At 53.6% G+C, this 18,364-nt stretch overlaps 2 protein-coding genes across 3 annotated transcripts in view; one reads left to right on the forward strand and one right to left on the reverse strand.

The window, feature by feature from the left end:
* The first annotated feature begins 105 nt into the window (after positions 1-105).
* On the forward strand, positions 106-12,011 carry MYDGF (myeloid derived growth factor). Its single transcript, XM_012178062.4, has 6 exons — positions 106-305; positions 1,668-1,718; positions 6,928-6,989; positions 8,508-8,589; positions 10,057-10,129; positions 11,438-12,011. Exons 1-6 carry the CDS (start codon positions 129-131, stop codon positions 11,515-11,517), a joined length of 525 nt encoding a protein of 174 aa, XP_012033452.2. The 5' UTR covers positions 106-128; the 3' UTR covers positions 11,518-12,011.
* The window catches only part of TNFAIP8L1 (TNF alpha induced protein 8 like 1), a 25,494-nt gene continuing 14,587 nt past the window's right edge, over positions 7,458-18,364 (reverse strand). Inside the window, exon 2 of one of the 2 annotated variants that reach the window (XM_012178063.4) lies at positions 7,458-16,427. In XM_012178063.4, the coding sequence (XP_012033453.2) occupies positions 15,862-16,422 (561 nt within the window). In that variant the 5' untranslated portion in view covers positions 16,423-16,427 and the 3' untranslated portion in view covers positions 7,458-15,861. The remainder of the gene's footprint in view (positions 16,428-18,364) is intronic. The other variant, XM_027969843.3, reaches the window with a different exon arrangement.

Consider the following 18,364-nt stretch of genomic DNA (forward strand, 5'->3'; position numbering starts at 1 on the left):
GGGTAGGAGGGGCGGGGCCCTCCGGATCACGTGGTCGCGCCGACGCCGACGTGGCCTCCGCCAGACTCCCGACGTGTCCCTCGCCGCGCTCCGTCCGCCGTCCCTGCCCCCGCGAACCTGATCTCAAGATGGCAGCGCCCAGCGGAAGAAGGAATGGCAGCGGCGGCGCGAACTTGTGGGTCTCGCTGCTCCTGGCGGCCGTGGCGCTGAGGCCGGTGGAAACGGTGTCCGAGCCCACGACGGTGGCGTTTGACGTGCGGCCTGGCGGCGTGGTGCATTCTTTCTCCCAGAACGTGGGCCCTGGGGTACGTACCTCAGACATCCCGGGGGCTTGAGGGATGGTGCTAGCCGGGGCATGGCCTGGGGAGGGGGAGCTGACCGGCCGGGGCGGGACCAGGGTGAGGCCCCGGCGGGGGCAGGGCCTGAGGGTAGGGGGCGGGACTTGGATTAAGAGGAGGCGAGGCTCCTGTGGGCTGGCTTCTTTGAGGGGGCTAGGTCTCTAGCCTCAGTCCCTGACTCATCTCACTTGCCCATCGTGCCCAAGCAGCCCCATCCCTCAGACCCAAGTGGTGTTCTTCAGTCGCTCTGTTGTGTCCGAGTCTGCGAACCCATGGACTGCAATACACGCCAGGTTTCCCTTTCCTGCACTACCTCCCCGAGTTTGCTCAAACTCTTGTCCATTGAGTCAGTGATGCTATCCAACCATCTCGTCGTCTGTCGCCCCCTTCTCCTCCTGCCTTCTATCTTTCCCAGCATCAGGATCTTTTCTAATGAGTCGGCTCTTCACATCAGGTGGCCAAAGTAACGGAGCTTCAGCTTCAGTATCAGTCATTCGTCCTTCCAATGAGTATTCCGGGTTGATTTCCTTCAGGATTGTCTGGTTTAGACTCAAGAGAGCCCCTCCTTATTGAAGGGCAGGATGGGCCCAGAGGTAGGGAGAGGAGAGCTGGAGGCCCTGGGGCATATGCCTCCAGGCCCCACAGAAAGTAGTTCTGCCTCAGCTCTGACCAGGAAGGAAGTGGACAGATGTTGCTCTTTCCTTCCATTGCACAAGGTCCCCCATCTTTCTCATTGAAATCTGAGGCCAGACCCTCCTTATCTAGAGGCAGCAGGCCTAGGTCTAGTCTAGCCCATCCTCAGCTTGTTGGAGAAATTGCTTCCTCTCCCAGTCCCCCTTTCCAGTCTAACAATGATATCAAGAGTCACTATTTGTTTATTACTTTCTTATAACCTGATATTGTGCCAGATTCTTTATGTGAGGCCCATTTTTCAGGTGAAGAAACAGAAAGCTTTGCACTTGTCCAAGGCCCACAGCGGAGCAGAGATGTGGACACAGGGACCCCAGGTGTCCCTTTTCCAGATTTCATGTTCCTAAATGGGTGGGTGCTGGAAGAGATGTGATCTCCCCCTTCTAGAAGCCGTATGGGTTGTTTGTCCAGAGCCAGGAGCTCCCCAAGCAGGGAGGCTGGTGGGAGAGTTCCGGGCCTCCAAGGACATTGGCCTCCAGGTACATCAGCCTGAAGGCTCTGACTCTACCTCCTCCCCTTGAGTGTAGATACTCAAAAGCAGGATCTTGATTCTGGATCTCAGAGGGACATTCAGAGACCCTGAACCTCCAGCACTAACAATTATCTACTACTGAGACTTTTTTTCCTTCCATTCTCTAGGACAGATATACCTGTGTGTTCACCTATGCATCTCAAGGAGGGACCAATGAGGTGAGTTGTTCAAAACTCCATGTAGTTTAGTACAATAGCATCCATTGTCATACAGACATGCTCTCTAGAGGACACTGGACTATTCTTGTCTAAGTGATAAAAGACAGTGCTCAAGTCCAATGGTGATGCCAGATTCTACTCATAATTCCACAGAGTGAACAGACATATGGACAGAAAGAGGCATGTGAGACCTGAATCTGCCATTCTCATGAGCCTCCGTTAGCAGTATCGTGTTCATCTTCTGTGCTGAGTAACACAGACTGAACAGCTTAAAACAGTGCCCAGTTATTATCGCATCATTCTTTTTTTTTTTCAGTTATTTGGCCACCCTGGGTCTTTGCTGGGGCACGTGGGCTTCTCTAATTGTGGTGCATGGACTGTGGAGCACAAGGGCTCAGGAGTTGTGGCATGAGGCTTCGTTACAGTATGTGAGATCTTAGTTCCCCAACCTGGGATGGAACCCAGGCTCCCTGCATTGAGAGCACAGCCTTATCCACTGGACCACAGAGGAAGTCCCTATCCCATGGTTCTGAAGGTCAGAAGTCCCTGTCAGCTCAGCTGGATGCTTCACAAAGCCAAGATCAAGGTGTCAGCCTGGCTGGGCTCTCACCTGCAGGCTCTGGGGAGAACCCTCGTCCAGACTGATTCAAGTTGTTGGCAGAACCTGGTTTCCTTTCGGTGTGTGACTGGGGTCCCCAGTTCCTTGCTGGCTGGTTTCTCTGGCTGATGGCAGAAGATGGAGTGAGAGAGATTGGAAGCATAAGACAGGCATATTGCACCACAGCTGACTTTGAGGAGGTAGGATGTGTGGCCTCTAGAAGCTCAGAGCAGCCCCTGGCTGGTGGCAGGGAAATCAGGGCTTCAGCCCTCCAACCACAAGGAACTGAACCCCACCACAACCAGGTGCGTCGGAAGAGGACCCTAATCTCCAGATCTCTAGTTGGGAATGCAGTCTGGCTTCCACTCTTATTTCATTTATTTCATTGACCGTGCCACGCAGTACATGGGCTCTCAGTTCCCCCACCAGGGATCAAACCCATGTCCCCTGCATTGCAAGGCAGAGTCTTAACCACTGGACCACCAGGGAAACCCCTGGCTGACACTCTGATTTAGCTTGTGAGACTGAACAAAGGATACAGCCCCGCCACACCCAGACTTCTGACCTACAGAACTGTAAGCTAATGAATGAGTGTCGCTTTTAAGCTACTAAATTTGTGGTAATTCTTCACATAATGTAGTTGAATGAGGTCCTCCAAAAAATATGTGTCCACATCTTACTTCCTAGAACCTGTGAATTTAGACAATGTCTAAATGCCCTCCAGTATCTGCTAGAGGACAAAATTACCCCCAGGTGAAAGCCACTGGGCAAGAATGATATGAAGTTGGGGCTTCCCTGGTGGTCCAGTGACTAAGACTCTGCGCTCCGAATGCTGGAGACTTGGGTTCAATCTCTTGTCAGGGAACTAGATCCCACAAGCCCCAACTAAGACCCAGCACAGCCAAATAAATAGATAATTAAAATAAAAAAGTGACGTGTAATCCACGTTTCTTATTTTGGATACATTCGATTTGTAAATAAAAGTAAATGACTCCCAGCAACAGTATTGTAATGAAATTTGGTGACACCCTTCCCAGTGGAACCAAGGGTTGTTGGAGCCCTTCTACCTGCCGCCAGGACCACGGGCATCCTGGGATTGTCCACCGCTCCCTCGGACACCTCCAGGCCTCGCTGCTTCTCCAAGCAGTCCAGTGGGGTGGTGACATGTGGTAGAACATTCTACCCCGGTTCATACCTCTTGGTAGAGCCATGCCCCTTCTTGGGCCCCTGATTAGTCACAAAGCACCTTCTCCTCATCAGCACATTCCCTGCCTGTTTGGCTGTGAAAGTGAAACCGTTAGTTGCTCAGTCGTGTCCGACTCTTTGCAACCCCATGGACTGTAACCTGCTAGGCTCCTCTATCTGTGGAATTCTCCAGGCAAGAATACTGGCATGGGTTGCTGTTTCCTTCTCCAGGGCATATTCCCGACCCATGGAACGAAACCAGGTTTCCTGCATTGCAGGCAGATTCTCTACCGTCTGAGCTACCGGGGAAGCCCATGGTTGTGTCCATGGTCAGTTCATAGGATGATAAAATCGTGATGTCCCCAACCACCTTGCAGTTTACCAGGCTCCCCGAGCAGTGCTAAGCCAGGCACATGTCGCGTTTCATCTGCAGAACCCTGGGAGGCTGTCATTACCCCCATTTCACACATGAGGACGTGGCAGCCTCTGAGGCTGAGGACCCAGGCCCCCTCAACTGGAATGTGACCGAGGTCCCCAAAGTGCAGACCTTTGACCGCTACCCTGAGGCAGGACACAGCCTGCATTACCAGCAGTGCCTCCCTGACAGGACCCTGCAGGTGGACAGTTCACGGGAGAGCCAGGCTCACTCTTGGGACAGCGGCTGGGTCACAGATTCTGAGCCAGCAACAGGCTCGGTTCTTCCATTTCGGATGAGGGAATTCTTCCCAAAGGAAACACCTCAGAGCAGACGTGTTTGGCATGACCTGTTCCAGCAGCACCAGCCAGAACTCTGGTCATCAGAGACTGCGGGCCACCAGCGGAGCATGGGAACACGACAGTGCGACCCACAGGCTCTCTGGCTGCTGGCCCACTGCCCCGGTGGCAGGAAACAGCCCCCTGGATCCTCTGTGTCTGCCTGTTAGAAATGAGAACCTAAGTCCACACAAAGCTCGCACATGACTGTTCAGAGCAGCATGATTTGCCATAGCCAGCAAGTGGGAGCCACCCAAGTGGCTGCTTCTCTGCACGTTTCCCACCAGTGGAATCACACCCTGTGTGCCCTTCCGTGCCTGCTTCTCTCACTGAGCATCGTGTTCTCAGGATCTGTCCACGTGGCAGCGAGTGTCTGGGCCTCACCCCTTTCCATTGCCGAGTGATGCTCCTGTGTGTGAGGGACCATGCTGTGTTCACTCATCACCTGCTGAGGGACACTTGGGTGGCTTCCACTTGCTGGCTATGGTAAATCATAGATAGGGGTTTCTTTTGTGGCTCAAACAACAATCTACCTGCAATGCAGGAGACCTGGGTTCTATCCCTGGGCAGGGAAGATCCCCAGGAAAAGAGTGGCTATACGGGTGATGGTTGCACAGCTCTGAAAGTACTAGAAAACACTGAAGTGTCCAGCTAAAAAGAGCATATTGTTATTACATAAACTGTTTCTCAGTAATGCTGTTAAAGATAAGTGAACTGTTGATACACATGCAACCACTCAGATTAATCAGACGTGTGTTAGGCGGAGTGAGACTGACCGACCCAGGAGATCGGGGCCTGAGATCCCACTCAGGTGGCGTTGTGCAAAGGCACAACTGCGAGGACAGAGCAGAGCAGTGATCACTGGGAATTTGCAGGAAGGGACTGACTGCACAGCGATGGTGAATAGACACCCGGGGAGACAGAACTGATCTGTGTCCCAGTTGGGTAACTCAGAACAGACACAGCGACTTCCCTGGTGGTCCTGGTTAAGACTTCACCTTCCAATACAAGAGGTGAGTGTTCAGTCCCTGGTTGGGGAACTAAGATCCCACATGCCTCCTGACCGAAAAACCGAAACATAAAAGCAATATTGTAACAAATTCAATAAAGACTGTAAAAATGGTCTACACCCAAAAATCTTAAGAAAAATATACAAATGGGTCCATTTCACCATCTGTTACTTATCAATATATCTTAATGAAAAACAATAGTGGTGACCATTTACCTGTATTAATTACACCCGGTCGCTTAGATCCTGATCTCCCCAGCCTCCCAGAGAAGGCCACAGAGGCTCTTGTCTGAACGGGCTGCCTGAAAACACACCCTCCTGTGAGTATCTGATGCCAAAATCTGAGCCTCACCAAGGGCACCTACCACCCACCCTAGCCTGCAGCCTCAAGACCAGAGTCAAGTTCATTTAACAAACCACTCAGAGGGAGGTTGGCCATATTGCTAAGAAACTCCTGATTTTAACTTAGTTTGCTTTCATAGTCTTAAAAAAAAAGATTTGCCTGTCATGGAACTTTTAAGAGCTATAGAAGACCATCCCAGATATATTTCACAGCATAAAACTGTGAGCCTTTGAAACTGTGGGCAGGAGTTTTTTCTGTTTGTTTTGTCCAGTTTATTTTTTGGCCACACTGTGCAGCATGTGGGTTCCTAGTTCGCCGACCAGAGATCAAATCCACACCCCCTGCAATAGAAGTGCAGAGTCTTAACCACTGGACCCCCAGGGAAGTCCCAGTAGTTTTTAAATAGAAAATAAATATATGGGTCCACTTGCCTTGCATGCCCCACCTAAGTAATTGGCTCTGGCCTCCATGCTGCAGGCAGAAGGCTTCTAAGTGACCATTTACTCCCATCATAATTAACATAAAAACGGCCTTGTTTTTGTTAGTGGCAAAGCTCTAATGTTAAAACAGCTTATCAGCAGTTGGAATCCATCTTTACTCTTTCAGAAAGACAAGACACTCTCATTTTACTAGCAAAGCTTAGAAACACCTCAGGCCACCAGACCTTGCATTTGGCCAACTTTTCGGAGGCCCTGAAAATGAGAATAAACTGGTAGTGGTATGTTTTGGAAATATCTTAAAGTATTATTATTAATTTAAAAAATGTTTCGGCCACACCAAGTGGTATGTGGGATCCTAGTTCCCTGACCAGGGATCGAACCTGTGCCCCTGCAGTCCACCAGGCAAGTCCCTAACGTATTGTATTGTTAATTTAATTTAAAAAAACTAATACGTGTCATTCAGAAAGAGAAAAAAAAAAACCGTGAAAAGCTCTCCGGCACCTTCCACCTGCCCGGCCCCCACCCGCGTCTTGTGTGTCGCCGTGGTTCTCACAGTCTCGCATCTTCTCTAAGAACTGCTCTGCACTTACACAGGCAAGCATGAGCATACTGTCTTCTTGTATTTTTGTTTTTATTTTTCCCAACAGACTATTTTTTACAGCAAAATTGAGCGGGAGGCACAGGGATTTCCCGTATCCCCGTTCCCCGCCACCCGTCATCCCTGATCATATGGATTTGTGAGGGTCAGTGAACCTGCACTGATACATCAGCACCCCAAGTCTAGAGTTGACCTCGGGGTTCACTCCCGGCGCGGTGCAGGCTGTGCACCATGATGGTGAGGCTGTGTGTCCTGGGCTGACCTGTCTGTCCTCTCTCCCCAGAAGTGGCAGATGAGTCTGGGGACCAGCGAAGACCACCAGCACTTCACCTGCACCATCTGGAGGTAAGCCAGGGTCCTGGGGTGGGATCACCCCCTCCTCAGATGAGGCACCTTTGTTCTGACGGCCCACAGACTAGCAGAGTCCTGCAACCCTCTGGGGTGGGGAGAGCTACCTGGGAGGGCTCCCCAGGAGATCACCTTGACACTGAGGCTGAGAGGGGGTTGCGGGGGCGGGAGGCAGGGGCGTTCAGGCAGTGGCCGCAGCCCCCAGGAGAGGGGCCGGACTCCCCAGATCCTGCCCCCGTCTTCGTCTCCCTCAGTGACATTCATCATTCAAGGGCTTAACCTCCCGCCCTGGGGCTGACACCATGCCCACTCTTCTTGTAACCGCACGGCCTGGAGCCCAGCTCAAGGAGCCTGAGAAGGAGGCGCTCAGGCCCCTAATGGGGAGCAGGGTCTACAGTGTCATCGGATCCTGGCCCTTCTCCTCTGGGCCCTGTGACCTGGAATGGATCGCCCGAGCAGAACTGATTTTTCTCTTAGTTGTTATTTATTTATTTAGCTGTGTCGGGCCTCAGTCTCTGCAGGATCTTTGTCACGGCGGGGCGCCTCTTCTCGCGGCACACAGGCTCGGTAGCTGCACGGCGGCTCAGTTGCTCCGTGGCATGTGGCGCTGAGCTGCATCCCCTGCGCTGGCGGGTGGGCTCTCACTCACTGGGCTGCCAGAGAGGTCCTCTAGAACCGATTTCTCAAGCAGCGACACGTGTCCAACACAACAGAAGGCCCAGCCACGCTCTCACCCTCAGGGACTGGGGTCAATTCAGGGGACACATCAAGAAATGGGATATGATAGAGAGCAGGGAGGGTGACATTTAATCAAAGAAAATGCGTGCTGGCCTTGGTGCAGTCCCTGTCTCCTGTGAGATGCCTTACACACAGCAGCAGTACCCTACTCCACAGTACCGAGTAGTGTGAGGGTGGGAGCCTCATGTCCTCAACATGCCACCACCAGCCCTGTTGAGACCCTGTCTGTGCCCCTTCCTGGCCTCAGAGGGAAGCATCTAGAGGAGAGGAGCCGGGGTGGGCCCCCTTCATTACAGGTTAGTCATCGAAGCTGTATCCCCCTGCCTGTAGACCATCATCTCACATGGGCTTGGGAGTGCCAGCCCTCCAGGTGGGCACAGACTTGGGCCACATAGGCCCAGAGCAGGGTCCTCATCCTGCAACACCCCCTAAGGACACACTCAGCTGTAGACACCCTCCTCTGCTACCTAGTTAACCCCTGTACTTCTCACCCTCTGGGGATGTTGCCCACCCTGCCCCCACTGCAAACCTGCGGTGTTGTTGAGGGGATGAGAAGTGTTCAGCAAATGGACGCAAGTGTTCCTGTCCTCAAACAGTTCCCGTGCGGAAAGGGAAGAGACATGTCCATCTTGGAGCTGGGAGAATGTTCTGGCAAAGAGCAGATCATGTTGAGGGCACCCAGTCTGTCCTTCCCCAAAATGGAATCCCCAAGTAGATTCTTAGGGAGCAGGGGACACGTAGCCCCAGGCTGATCTGTCTCCCGACCTTTCTTCACAGGCCCCAGGGCAAGTCCTACCTGTACTTCACGCAGTTTAAGGCAGAGGTGCAGGGCGCCGAGATCGAGTATGGCATGGCCTACGTGAGTGTCGCCCAGGCTGGGGGCTGCCTGGCTGGCCCACCATGGACTGTGCCTTGAAGACCCCCAGGTGGGGGGTGGGGAGACAGCAATAATGAGGAGATGGATACCAAGCCCTTAGAGGGAGGCCTGGGGGTTGCAGGTTGCAGTACCCAGAGGGGATCCCAGTTGGCCCCTAGAGACCAGTCTTCCTCCAGTAAGGCTTTACCAGCCTCCCACTTATGTCCCCTGCTGGCCAAGCTGGCAGGAAGTCAGGAGGCAGGGGGGCTCAGCCCTGGGGATGGGGCGGAAGTGGGCCCAGGGGGCAGGCTCACTGGTATTGGGAGGGCCCCACGTCCTTTGGCCCCAGTGACCTGTGGTTCATGGCTTAGCCAGCACCTTGCGCCATGCTCCTGACCCACAGAACCCCCTTCAGAACCCAGCCACTCTGCAGAGCCCATGCCTGCTTCTGCATCTGACTTGGGAACAGTTTGAAAACCACTTTATCAGCCCAAGAAGCAGAACCAACAAGAGACAGACATGAGAGATTCACTGTAGGAACTGGCTTCTGCTGTGAGGGCCTGGCTGTTGGTGGAGATTCGTCCAGGGAAGCCTCAGCTCTTCCCCTAGGCATCCCCAGGTCTTCAGGGACCGTCTCTTTGACTTAAAGTCAGCTCAGGATGAACCACTGTCACAGCAGTGCCCCCGCCCCCCCCCGCAGCAGTGCCCACCAGGGTCTGCTACCACACTACCACGGCTCCTCCCAGTTGACACGTCAGCCTGGCCATCAGTCTGTTAACTCATCACTCTCCTGGTCTCTTCTTACTTTGCATGCATTCATGCTCAGTCACGTCCAAATCTTTTGGACCCCCACGGACTGTAGCCCGCCAGGCCCCTCTGTCCATGAGGAGTCTCCAGGCAAGAATACTGGAGTGGGTTGCCATGCCCTCCTCCAGGGGATCTTCCTGACCCAGGAAATCGAACCCACATCTCTTACCTCTCCTGCATTGGCAGGTGGAGTCTTGACCACTGCGCCACCTGGGAAACTCCACTTCTTAAAGAACAGGAGCCTGGCAGGCTACAGTCTATGGGGTTGCAAGAGTCAGACACGACTTAGCGACTAAACAACCACAAAGTTGTGTCTAAAGTAATCTATTCGTACTGTAAAACTCCATTACTCTAACTGATCTGAGAAAGACACAGTTCTGATTTTTAAAAATTACATTCAAGAGACTGCCACGCTTGTATGCCATTTCCATATATCAGCTAAAGGGAAAAACTGAATTAGATGCCTCCCTCCTTGGATTTGCAGCAAGGCATGAGGTTTGAAGCCAGTTGACGATCTCGTAAGTGGATTAACCTGCCACTTCCACCGGATTCTCTTTTCTGTGCTTAAAAAAGCATCTCAAATCTGTCGTCTGTGCTGCTCCAGGAAGCAAACCGAGCCGTGTTCTTTCCTGATTAGAAAAGTTTCCACTTGTTCCCTTTCAGTCAAAAGCTGCTTTTGAGAAAGAGAGCGACGTTCCCTTGAAAAACGAGGAGTTTGAGGTGACCAAAACAGCAGGTAGGTGGAGGGGTTTGTGGGGCTGGAACCCAGGTTCTCCAGCAGGGAAGGTGAGAGAGGGGACAAGACCTCTATGAAGGGTCGATCCAGGGACCACTGGTGAGAGGAGGCTGCTATCCCTCCTGTAAAAAGGGCCATCTGGTAAATATTTTCGGTTTTAGGGGCAGACACCCCCCTTTGAAATAACTCGATCTGCCCCTACAGGGCCAAGTCAGACATGAACCACTAGTCAATGCATGTGGGTGGCTGCATGCTAATAAGACCTTGTTTTGTGAACACTGACATGTGAATGTCATAATACATTCCCGTATCACAGGATGCTGTGTTCCCTTTGATTTCTGTTTATAAATGTAGAAACCACTGTTTGCTCACAGGTAGCAGGCATACTTGGCCTGTCCCTTACAGAAAACAGAGGGTGTAAAAGTGTGCTCAGCTCCACAGTGGGGTATAGGGGAGAGGGCATCCTGGGCCCAGTGACAGGTTCAGGCATCGAAGTTGGGACCTCCTATGTCTGGAGAGGCCGGGGGTCACATCCTGAGGCTCCGAGACCCCTGTGACCTCTGACCCCTGTTCAGCTACAGCCATGCAGGCCAAATGCAGAACAGAAAGAGTGGGTGCTAGAGTTGGGGTTCGGAGGGGTGAGAGCAATGGGGGATGAGTGAGTGAGACAATGGACATGGATTTGAGCTGAGTCAGGGAGCCTGAGAGTCCTGAGGGACAGGGGAGAAGTGAGATGAGGAACCCATGTGGCCATGGGTGTCACCAGGCACCAAAGTGGAGAGTGGGAGGGGAAGGAAGGTGGTGGTATGGTTGGGGGTTTTAGGAGGGCCTGGAAGGAGGCTCGCCCTGCCCACAGGTCCTCCAGGGCACAGGGCCTGTTTAGAGTAGAGATCAAGGACAGAGGGGCCTGGGATGCTGGCAGACCCTGAGCCCCAGGGAGCACCAATGGGGAGGATAGACAGGGAATGGGAGGCAGGCTGGGGCTGCAGAGCAGGGCATGGCCAGACAAGTTTGCCAGGGCAAACCTCCGACCCCCAGCTGTTCTCAGCGTGGCAGAAGTGATCACAGCTCTTTCCGCCTCAGCCTCTCCTGTGGCCTCTCGTTGCCCTCCAGTCAGGCCCTCGACTTCCCCACCTTTCCCTTGTCCATCACCCGTAAGCCTCTCAGGGCCAGGAGCCTTTCCTTATGGAGTCCACTTGGAGGCCCCTCCACTGCCCTGCGCACATCGTTGCCCCCACCCCACCCCCCAGCTCAGGACCAAGAGGACTTGCAGAGGCGAGCACTGACCCAGGGTCTCTTCCTTTGCAGTGTTCCACAGACCTGGGGCCTTCAAGGCCGAGCTGTCCAAGCTGGTGATCGTGGCCAAGGCAACACGCAGCGAACTGTGACCTGAAGCCCCTCTGAGGGCAGCTTTTCCTCCTCTCCCCGCAGGGAGCTGGACCCCAAGAAGGCCCAGTACTTGTTTTCTAGGTTGGATTGGGGGGCTCTTGGTTTTCTGTCCCAGCTGATGTTGCCCTGTTTGGAGGACAGCTAAGGCCCCAGAATGGAGTCTGGAGGGCTAGGACGCACCTGGCGCCCACCTTCCCTCACCCTGAAGATTGTGGGTCTGAGACCCACTGTTCTTCTCATCAGAAGAGGCATCAGAACACATGGCCAGGGGCCAGGGGGGCATCTCCCTGGGATCACGGCTTTTCTGAAGCCAGGGCATCCCCTCCTTCCCGCTGGGATCAGGCCAGGCTCCAGGATGTTCTGCGGGGGAGCCCCCCACTGCCTGAGACCCCACACCAGCCGCCTTCTTCTCACTCCCCAGGGGACCAACTTTCACACTGGGCAGAAATTAAATGTTCTTTCATATTTAAATAAATAAGACAACTAAAAAGCACCCAGAGTCTTGGCATCTGGTGCTGGTGCGCCCCCGCCAGCTGGGCTTGCAGGGCTGGGGTCCCCTACTTTCCTTTGCTGCTGAAGACGGGCGAACTGAGTCACCCCTGGGCAGAGGGAACCTCCTGGCAGGACTTTGCTGCAGGCGCAGATGTGCTGGACCAGAGGCAGCCTCACCAAGGATCACATGGCCTCACCTGTGGGGCCACTCCTAGCCGAAGGAGAACGCACCAGGGAAGACTGGCTCTTCTTCTTTTTTTGGCATGGCATGTGGGATCTTACTTTCCCAACCAGGGATTGAACCAGCGTCCCCTGCTTTGGATGTGTGGAGTCTTAGCCACTGGACCACCAGGGAAGTTCCCAGACCAACTGTTCTGCGCCCTATAGTTGGCTCTGCTTATTTTTTTGGAAGCTGGATTGCAAACTCAGTGACTTAAAAAAAATAACAAAACACCCACAGGCAAACAAAAGTAAATAAATGAAATCCCTAAATGCCTCAGCCACTGCTAGCAGCAGGGCCTGGGAGTCTGACCCCCACTGGACTGTCTGCCTGGCCTCTGATCAGGAGGAAAGAAACCTGTGGCTGTGAATCGGATCCTTGATGATCAGAATCGCCGCACTGGGCTGGCTGAGGCCTCTCTGTGTCTGTCACTCACCTGGCCCGCCCCTCGTGCTGTGGAGGAGCCAGGTGCTGGCGGGACCCCGCCAGCCAGAGAAGAAGCCGGCTGACGGAGGGCGTGGGGTCCAGCCCCAGGGCTCCAGCACTGCTGGTGTAGGAGCCATTCCAAGGGAGGTGCAAGCAAGAAAAGCAGCCGCGCTCAGAGCCAGTAATGACTGACAGGGACCTTGGGCCCACAGGACTTGAGGAAAGGACCAGCAGCCTCACTGGTCCAGCGCACATGACCTGTGCCACTTCGGGAGCAGCTCTATTTTTGTTCAGTTGCTCAGTTACATCCAACTCTTTTTGACTCCATGTTCCACAGCATGACAGGCTTCCCCATCCTTCAGCATCTCGCAGAGCTTGCTCAAACTCCTGTCCATTGATTCGGTGATGCCATCCAACCATCTCGTCCTCTGTCCTGTTGCCCCCTGGACAGCACGTGAGTCCAGAGCAGCTCTGGACGCACACAAGTACTGGGGGACGCTCGCTTCACCGAGCACGGCACCCTGCAGGTCTCAGCAGGGCCAGGGACACTTGCCCGGGGCCGCCCGCAGAAGTGAGGCAGCAGGACAGGACAGAGGCAGAGGCAACGGTGCTCCCTGCGCCTGAGCTGCGTGAGCACCAGACCCCAGCCAAGAGGGACGTTGATTCTTGTACGGCCAGTTGGGAATCACTTACCACTTCCACATCCCGGGCGCTGGCAGAGAGGCAGAGCGGGGCAGGGCACAGCATCTGTGCACACAAAGAAGCCCCCCCTTTACGCCAAGGGCCTGGTGAGCAGAGCTGCCTGGCCGCAGGTCACGATGAGGAGCAGGCCCGAGCCCCCTCTGGGCTGCCAAAGCCAAGCTCTGCCACCGCTGCTAGCCTGTCATCAAGCTCAGCAGGAACTCAGCCTGCCAGCAGGCTATGAACCTATGACATTTGTGCGCCATCTGGAGTTATTTTCTTTTTTTATTTTGGCTGTGCTGTGTCTTTGTTGCCATGCTCAAGCTTAAGTTGCCCGTGGCAGGTGGGATCTTAGTTCCTGGACTGCGGATAGAGGCTGTGTCCCCTGCATTGGAAGGCAGATTCTCAACCACTGGACCACCAGGGAAGTCCCCAAACTTGATTTTTAATAGGTAGAAACCCCGGGCAGGTGAGAGAAAGCTATCAGATGCTTTTATTTACATAGCTCTCTTAGGTTCTTTTTAAAATTCTTTTTATTTATTTGGCTGCACCAGGTTTCTGTTGTGGCATGTGGGGATCTAGTTCCCTGACCAGGGACTGAACCCGGGCCCCCTGCATTGGAAGTGTGGAGTCTTAGCCACTGGACCACCAGGGAAGTCCTCGTTCTTTTTTTTTTTTTTTTTCCTAAATTAAATCTCAAGTGTATGAAGAGAGTCAAGACGACAAGTCCAAAGCCTTGTCATGTGGATGTCCTTCAGCCAGCAGAGCAGAGGGCAAAGGGTTTCATCTGGGGCTTCTCGGTGTAATCAAAATACACGTTTGTTCTTGAATTTGAGGATCTGTCTCTTGGCACACGAAGGGGGAAGTTTGCTTTGGAAGTCGAAGGTAGAGAGGGGAACAGCTGACTGTTGGGTGGAAGCCTTTGGCTTTTTCAGGGCAGCCGAAACCAAACAGAAATGCGGCCCTGGATCTGGGGTCCTAATCTACCAGCCAGCCCAGCAGGCCATGGAGAGGCAAGAGGGAGTGGTGAGGACTGTGGCAGAGCAAAGACGGGCCGCCTCTGCAGCTTCACCAACGGGCAGTGCAGGTGAGTTTTCTAGAGTTTTCAAGATCTATTGATAGGTTGGGATGTGCAGTTTCCTTGGTTTCAAGTGCTGGCAACTAATTCCAGATGTCTCAAACACTGAGTGAGGCTAAGCAAACCCATCTTCTCACCTAATATGGCCCGCAGCCCTCCTGTTGGCAGCGTTTCCCCTAAACAGACCAGGTTCTACAGAAATGGACACTTCCCCCTCCCCCAGGGTGCTCAAAACAACCCGGCACAGCCAGAGCTGCAGGGGGCTTTGCACTCTTACAACCTGTGCCCACTTCCGACCAACAAATCGCAGATGCACCCCCACACCCCCACGTGTCCATCCACACCCCAAGTTAAGCATTGTCCCACCTGCCGGGTATTGCCAAAGCCAAGGTTTGTTGAGCTTTGTCTCTGAGGCCTGTCTTATAAAAACAAGTGTTTATGTGTATTTGTTTTCCAAATATGAAACGATCCTTTAAAAACAGGCATGTGTCTCAGATGGCTTTCCCAATGGACTGCACTGGAGGCACACTCCAACACCTCCCTCCTGGGAGTCAGGGCCACGATGCCAAGCAGACAGAGGGGCATCCTCGCCAGTAGGCCTGAGCCCACCACAGCCCTCACCACAGCTCCCTGGCCTCATTTTCTGAGCTGCGGAGCAAAGTGCCCAGCCTGGGAGGCTGAGACAACGGAAGCTTGTTTGCTCAGCTCAGGAGGCCCGACATCAAGGTGTGGGGCGGGCCAGTGTCCCAGGCTCTCTCCCAGCTTCTGGTGCTGGCTTGCAGCTCTCGGCATTACTTGTCTTGTAGTCACATCCGCCCAGTCTCTGCCTCCACCTTCATATAGCATTCTCCCTCTTGACTCTGTGTGCACATGTCCCCTTCTCAAAAGGACCCCAGTCATGGTGGATTAGGGGCTGCCCAGCTCCAATATGAACGCACTGCAACCAATTACATCAGCAATCACCTGATTTTCAGATCAGGTCACGTTCACAGGTCCCAGGGGTTAGGACTTCCATCTGGGAAATGGGAGGTGGGGTGGGGTGAGACAGTTCACTCTGTAACACCCCCTTTCTCCCGGTTCCCTGTGACCCTCTGCGGGAATGAAAATGCCCAAGTAACACTGAAGTGAGAAGCCCCCAGCTCTCATAGACACCCAGTGATTTGAGGGGTACAGTGGCTTAAGGGGCATTGTTCAGATGGTACCAGAGCAGGCAGGGGTCTCCAGGTGCCTGGGGGAGGCCACAGGCACAGGCAGACTGAGCCGGGCTCCGAGCCCGGTGAGATTGGGCCCGAGGACAGGGGACCCGGGCCTTTGGAGCTGCACAGTCACCCGTGTGTGTGTGTGTGTTGGGGAAGGGGTGATTGGCCAGAGTCAGACAGGAAGGGGTTAGCTCCTTCCCACTTAGAGCTCCGCCCCCCGCAAGCAACCGCAGCGGGTCGGAGGTCATCATATGCTGTCCTCATCCAGCATCCGGGTGAGGCCATCGCAGATCCGGCGCAGGTGGGAGGGGTAGGGCTCGGCGGGGCCATAGAGCGCCGCCAGGAAGTCGCAGTTGGCCAGGTGGCCGAACACGTGGTTGATGCGGCCGTGGGACTTGGCGGTCAGGTGCGCCCCAGCCGCCTGGTGCAGCAGGTCCCGGCATTCGAGCAGGGCGGCGGCCAGCACGCGCCGGTCGAAGGTGAAGTCCACCTGGTGGAAGCTGACAGCGGTCATGGCCAGGCGGCGCGCCTGCTGCCGCAAGCGCTGCAGCCGCGCCAGCTCCTCGGCGCCCAGCTGCCCAGCGCGCAGCAGGACGCCCAGCTTCACTGCTACCTTGACCAGGTTCTTGACTAGCTTCTGGGCCTCCTTGCGGCTGCGGGTGAATTCCTTGGTGGCGCGATACAGCTCGTCCAGCACCTCGCTACTAGTGTCGTCGATGAAGGCGGACGCCACTGTCCGGGAGGCCATCTTGCTCAGGAGCTTCTTCTGGGCCTGGAGGGCCAGGCTCTTGGTGCTGAAGGTGTCCATCTGTCCTGCGCGGGGAGACACACAGACCTGCTGTCAGCCCGCAGGGCCCAGCTGTGAGGGGCTTTCAGGGGCGGGCGGCTAATGCTGGCAACCTCTGTCTTCCCCATCCGAGAAATGGGCGCTGGCCACCAGCCTATCCCCAGGGGAGCCCATGTGCCCACGCCACAGAGGTACTGGGTGCGCAGAGCTGACTGCGAGACCCTTCCTACCCCCTTCACCAAACACAGTAAGTGCCGCCATCTGAGATGCTGCAAGAGCCCTTAGCAGGGGCTCCCCAGTAGATCAACAGGGCCCAGGAAGGCCCTGGACAAAGGGACAGGTAACAGGATGGGGAGGGAATCCCAGGCGGGAAGATTCAGGAGCTCCAAGGCCTAGGGAAGAGAAATTCAGAGTTGTTGGAGGACCGGATGCAGAAACTTGTGAACAAATAGCAAAAGCTATTTTTAGGAAAAGCTTATAAAAACAAACAACATTCGCACTGAAGAGATAATGACCCAAGGGACCCTAAGGGACCTAAAGGAATTTGTTTCTTAAAGGAATTAATGTGTAGTGGTGAAATCTGGGCAGAGCCTTGTGTTATGGTTTATTACAGAATATAGATCCCTGTGTTATACCCTAGGACCTGTGGTTTAGCCATTTCTGTAAACAATACTTTGCACCTGCTAATCCCAAACTCCCAACTAATCCCAGACTTGCAACTTTAAGTCTGTTGTCTATATCTTTATTTTTGGCTGTTCTGGGTCTTTGTTGCTGCGTGGGCTTTCTCTAGCTGTAGAAGGTGGGGGCTGCTCTCTAGTTGCGGATCACGGACTTCTCATTGTGGTGGCTTCTCTGTTTTCTGAGCTTGGGCTCTAGGCGCATAGGCTTCAGTAGCTGTGACGGACAGGCTTAGTCGCTCCATGGCATGTGGGATCTTCCAAGATCAGGGATTGAACCTGCGTCTCCTGCATTGGCAGGCAGATTCTTAAACTGCGCCACCAGGAAAGCCCTGTTTTCTATGTCTGTGGGTCTGTTTCTGTTTCATTCGGTTCAGTTCAGTTGCTCACTCATGTCCGATCTTTGCAACCCCATGGACTGCAGCACTGCCAGGCTTCCCTGTCCATCACCAACTCCTGGAGCTTGCTCAGACTCATGTCCATCGAGTTGGTGATACCATCCAATCATCTCATCCTCTGTCATCCCCTTCTCCTTCTGACTTCGATCTTTCCCAGCATCAGGGTCTTTCCAATGACTCAGTTCTTGCATCAGGTGGCCAAAGTATTGGGGCTTCAGCTTCAGCATCAGTCCTTCCAATGAATATTTAGGACTGGTTTCCTTTAGGATGGACTGGTTGGATCTCCTTGCAATCCAAGGGACTCTCAAGATTCTTCTCCAGCACCACAGTTCAAAGGCATCAATTCTTCAGTGCTCAGCTTTCTTTAGGGTCCAATTCTCACATCCATACATGACAACTGGAAAAACCATAGCTCTAACTAGACGGACCTTTGTTAGGCATAGTAATGTCTCTGCTTTTTAATATGCTGTCTAGATTGGTCATAGCTTTTCTTCCAAGGAGCAAGCATCTTTTAATTTCATGGCTGCAGTCACCATCTGCAGTGATTTTGGAGCCCCAAAATATAAAGTCTGACACTGTTTCCACTGTTTCCCCATCTATTTCCCATGAAGTGATGGGACCGGATGCCATGATCTTAGTTTTCTGAATGTTGAGTGTTAAGCCAGCTTTTTCACTCTCCTCTTTCACTTTCATCAAGAGGCTCTTGAGTTCTTCACTTTCTGCCATTAGGATGGTGTCATCTGCGTATCTAAGGTTATTGATATTTCTCCCGGCAATCTTGATTACAACTTGTGCTTCATCCAGTCCAGCATTTTGCATGATATACTCTGCATATAAGTTAAATAAGCAGGGTGACAATATACAGCCTTAACGTACTCCTTTCCGGAT

Source organism: Ovis aries, chromosome 5 (genome assembly GCF_016772045.2).
Source record: "Ovis aries strain OAR_USU_Benz2616 breed Rambouillet chromosome 5, ARS-UI_Ramb_v3.0, whole genome shotgun sequence".
Lineage (NCBI taxonomy): Eukaryota > Metazoa > Chordata > Mammalia > Artiodactyla > Bovidae > Ovis > Ovis aries.

What these genes read in the sequence shown, in the direction of transcription:
- MYDGF (XM_012178062.4), top strand. Translation starts at nt 129, where the DNA reads ATGGCAGCGCCCAGCGGAAGAAGGAATGGCAGCGGCGGCGCGAACTTG. An exon ending in TTCACCTGCACCATCTGGAG is followed by an intron (nt 6,990 to 8,507) that starts GTAAGCCAGGGT and finishes CTTTCTTCACAG; the next exon opens with GCCCCAGGGCAAGTCCTACC. An exon ending in TGAGGTGACCAAAACAGCAG is followed by an intron (nt 10,130 to 11,437) that starts GTAGGTGGAGGG and finishes CTTCCTTTGCAG; the next exon opens with TGTTCCACAGACCTGGGGCC.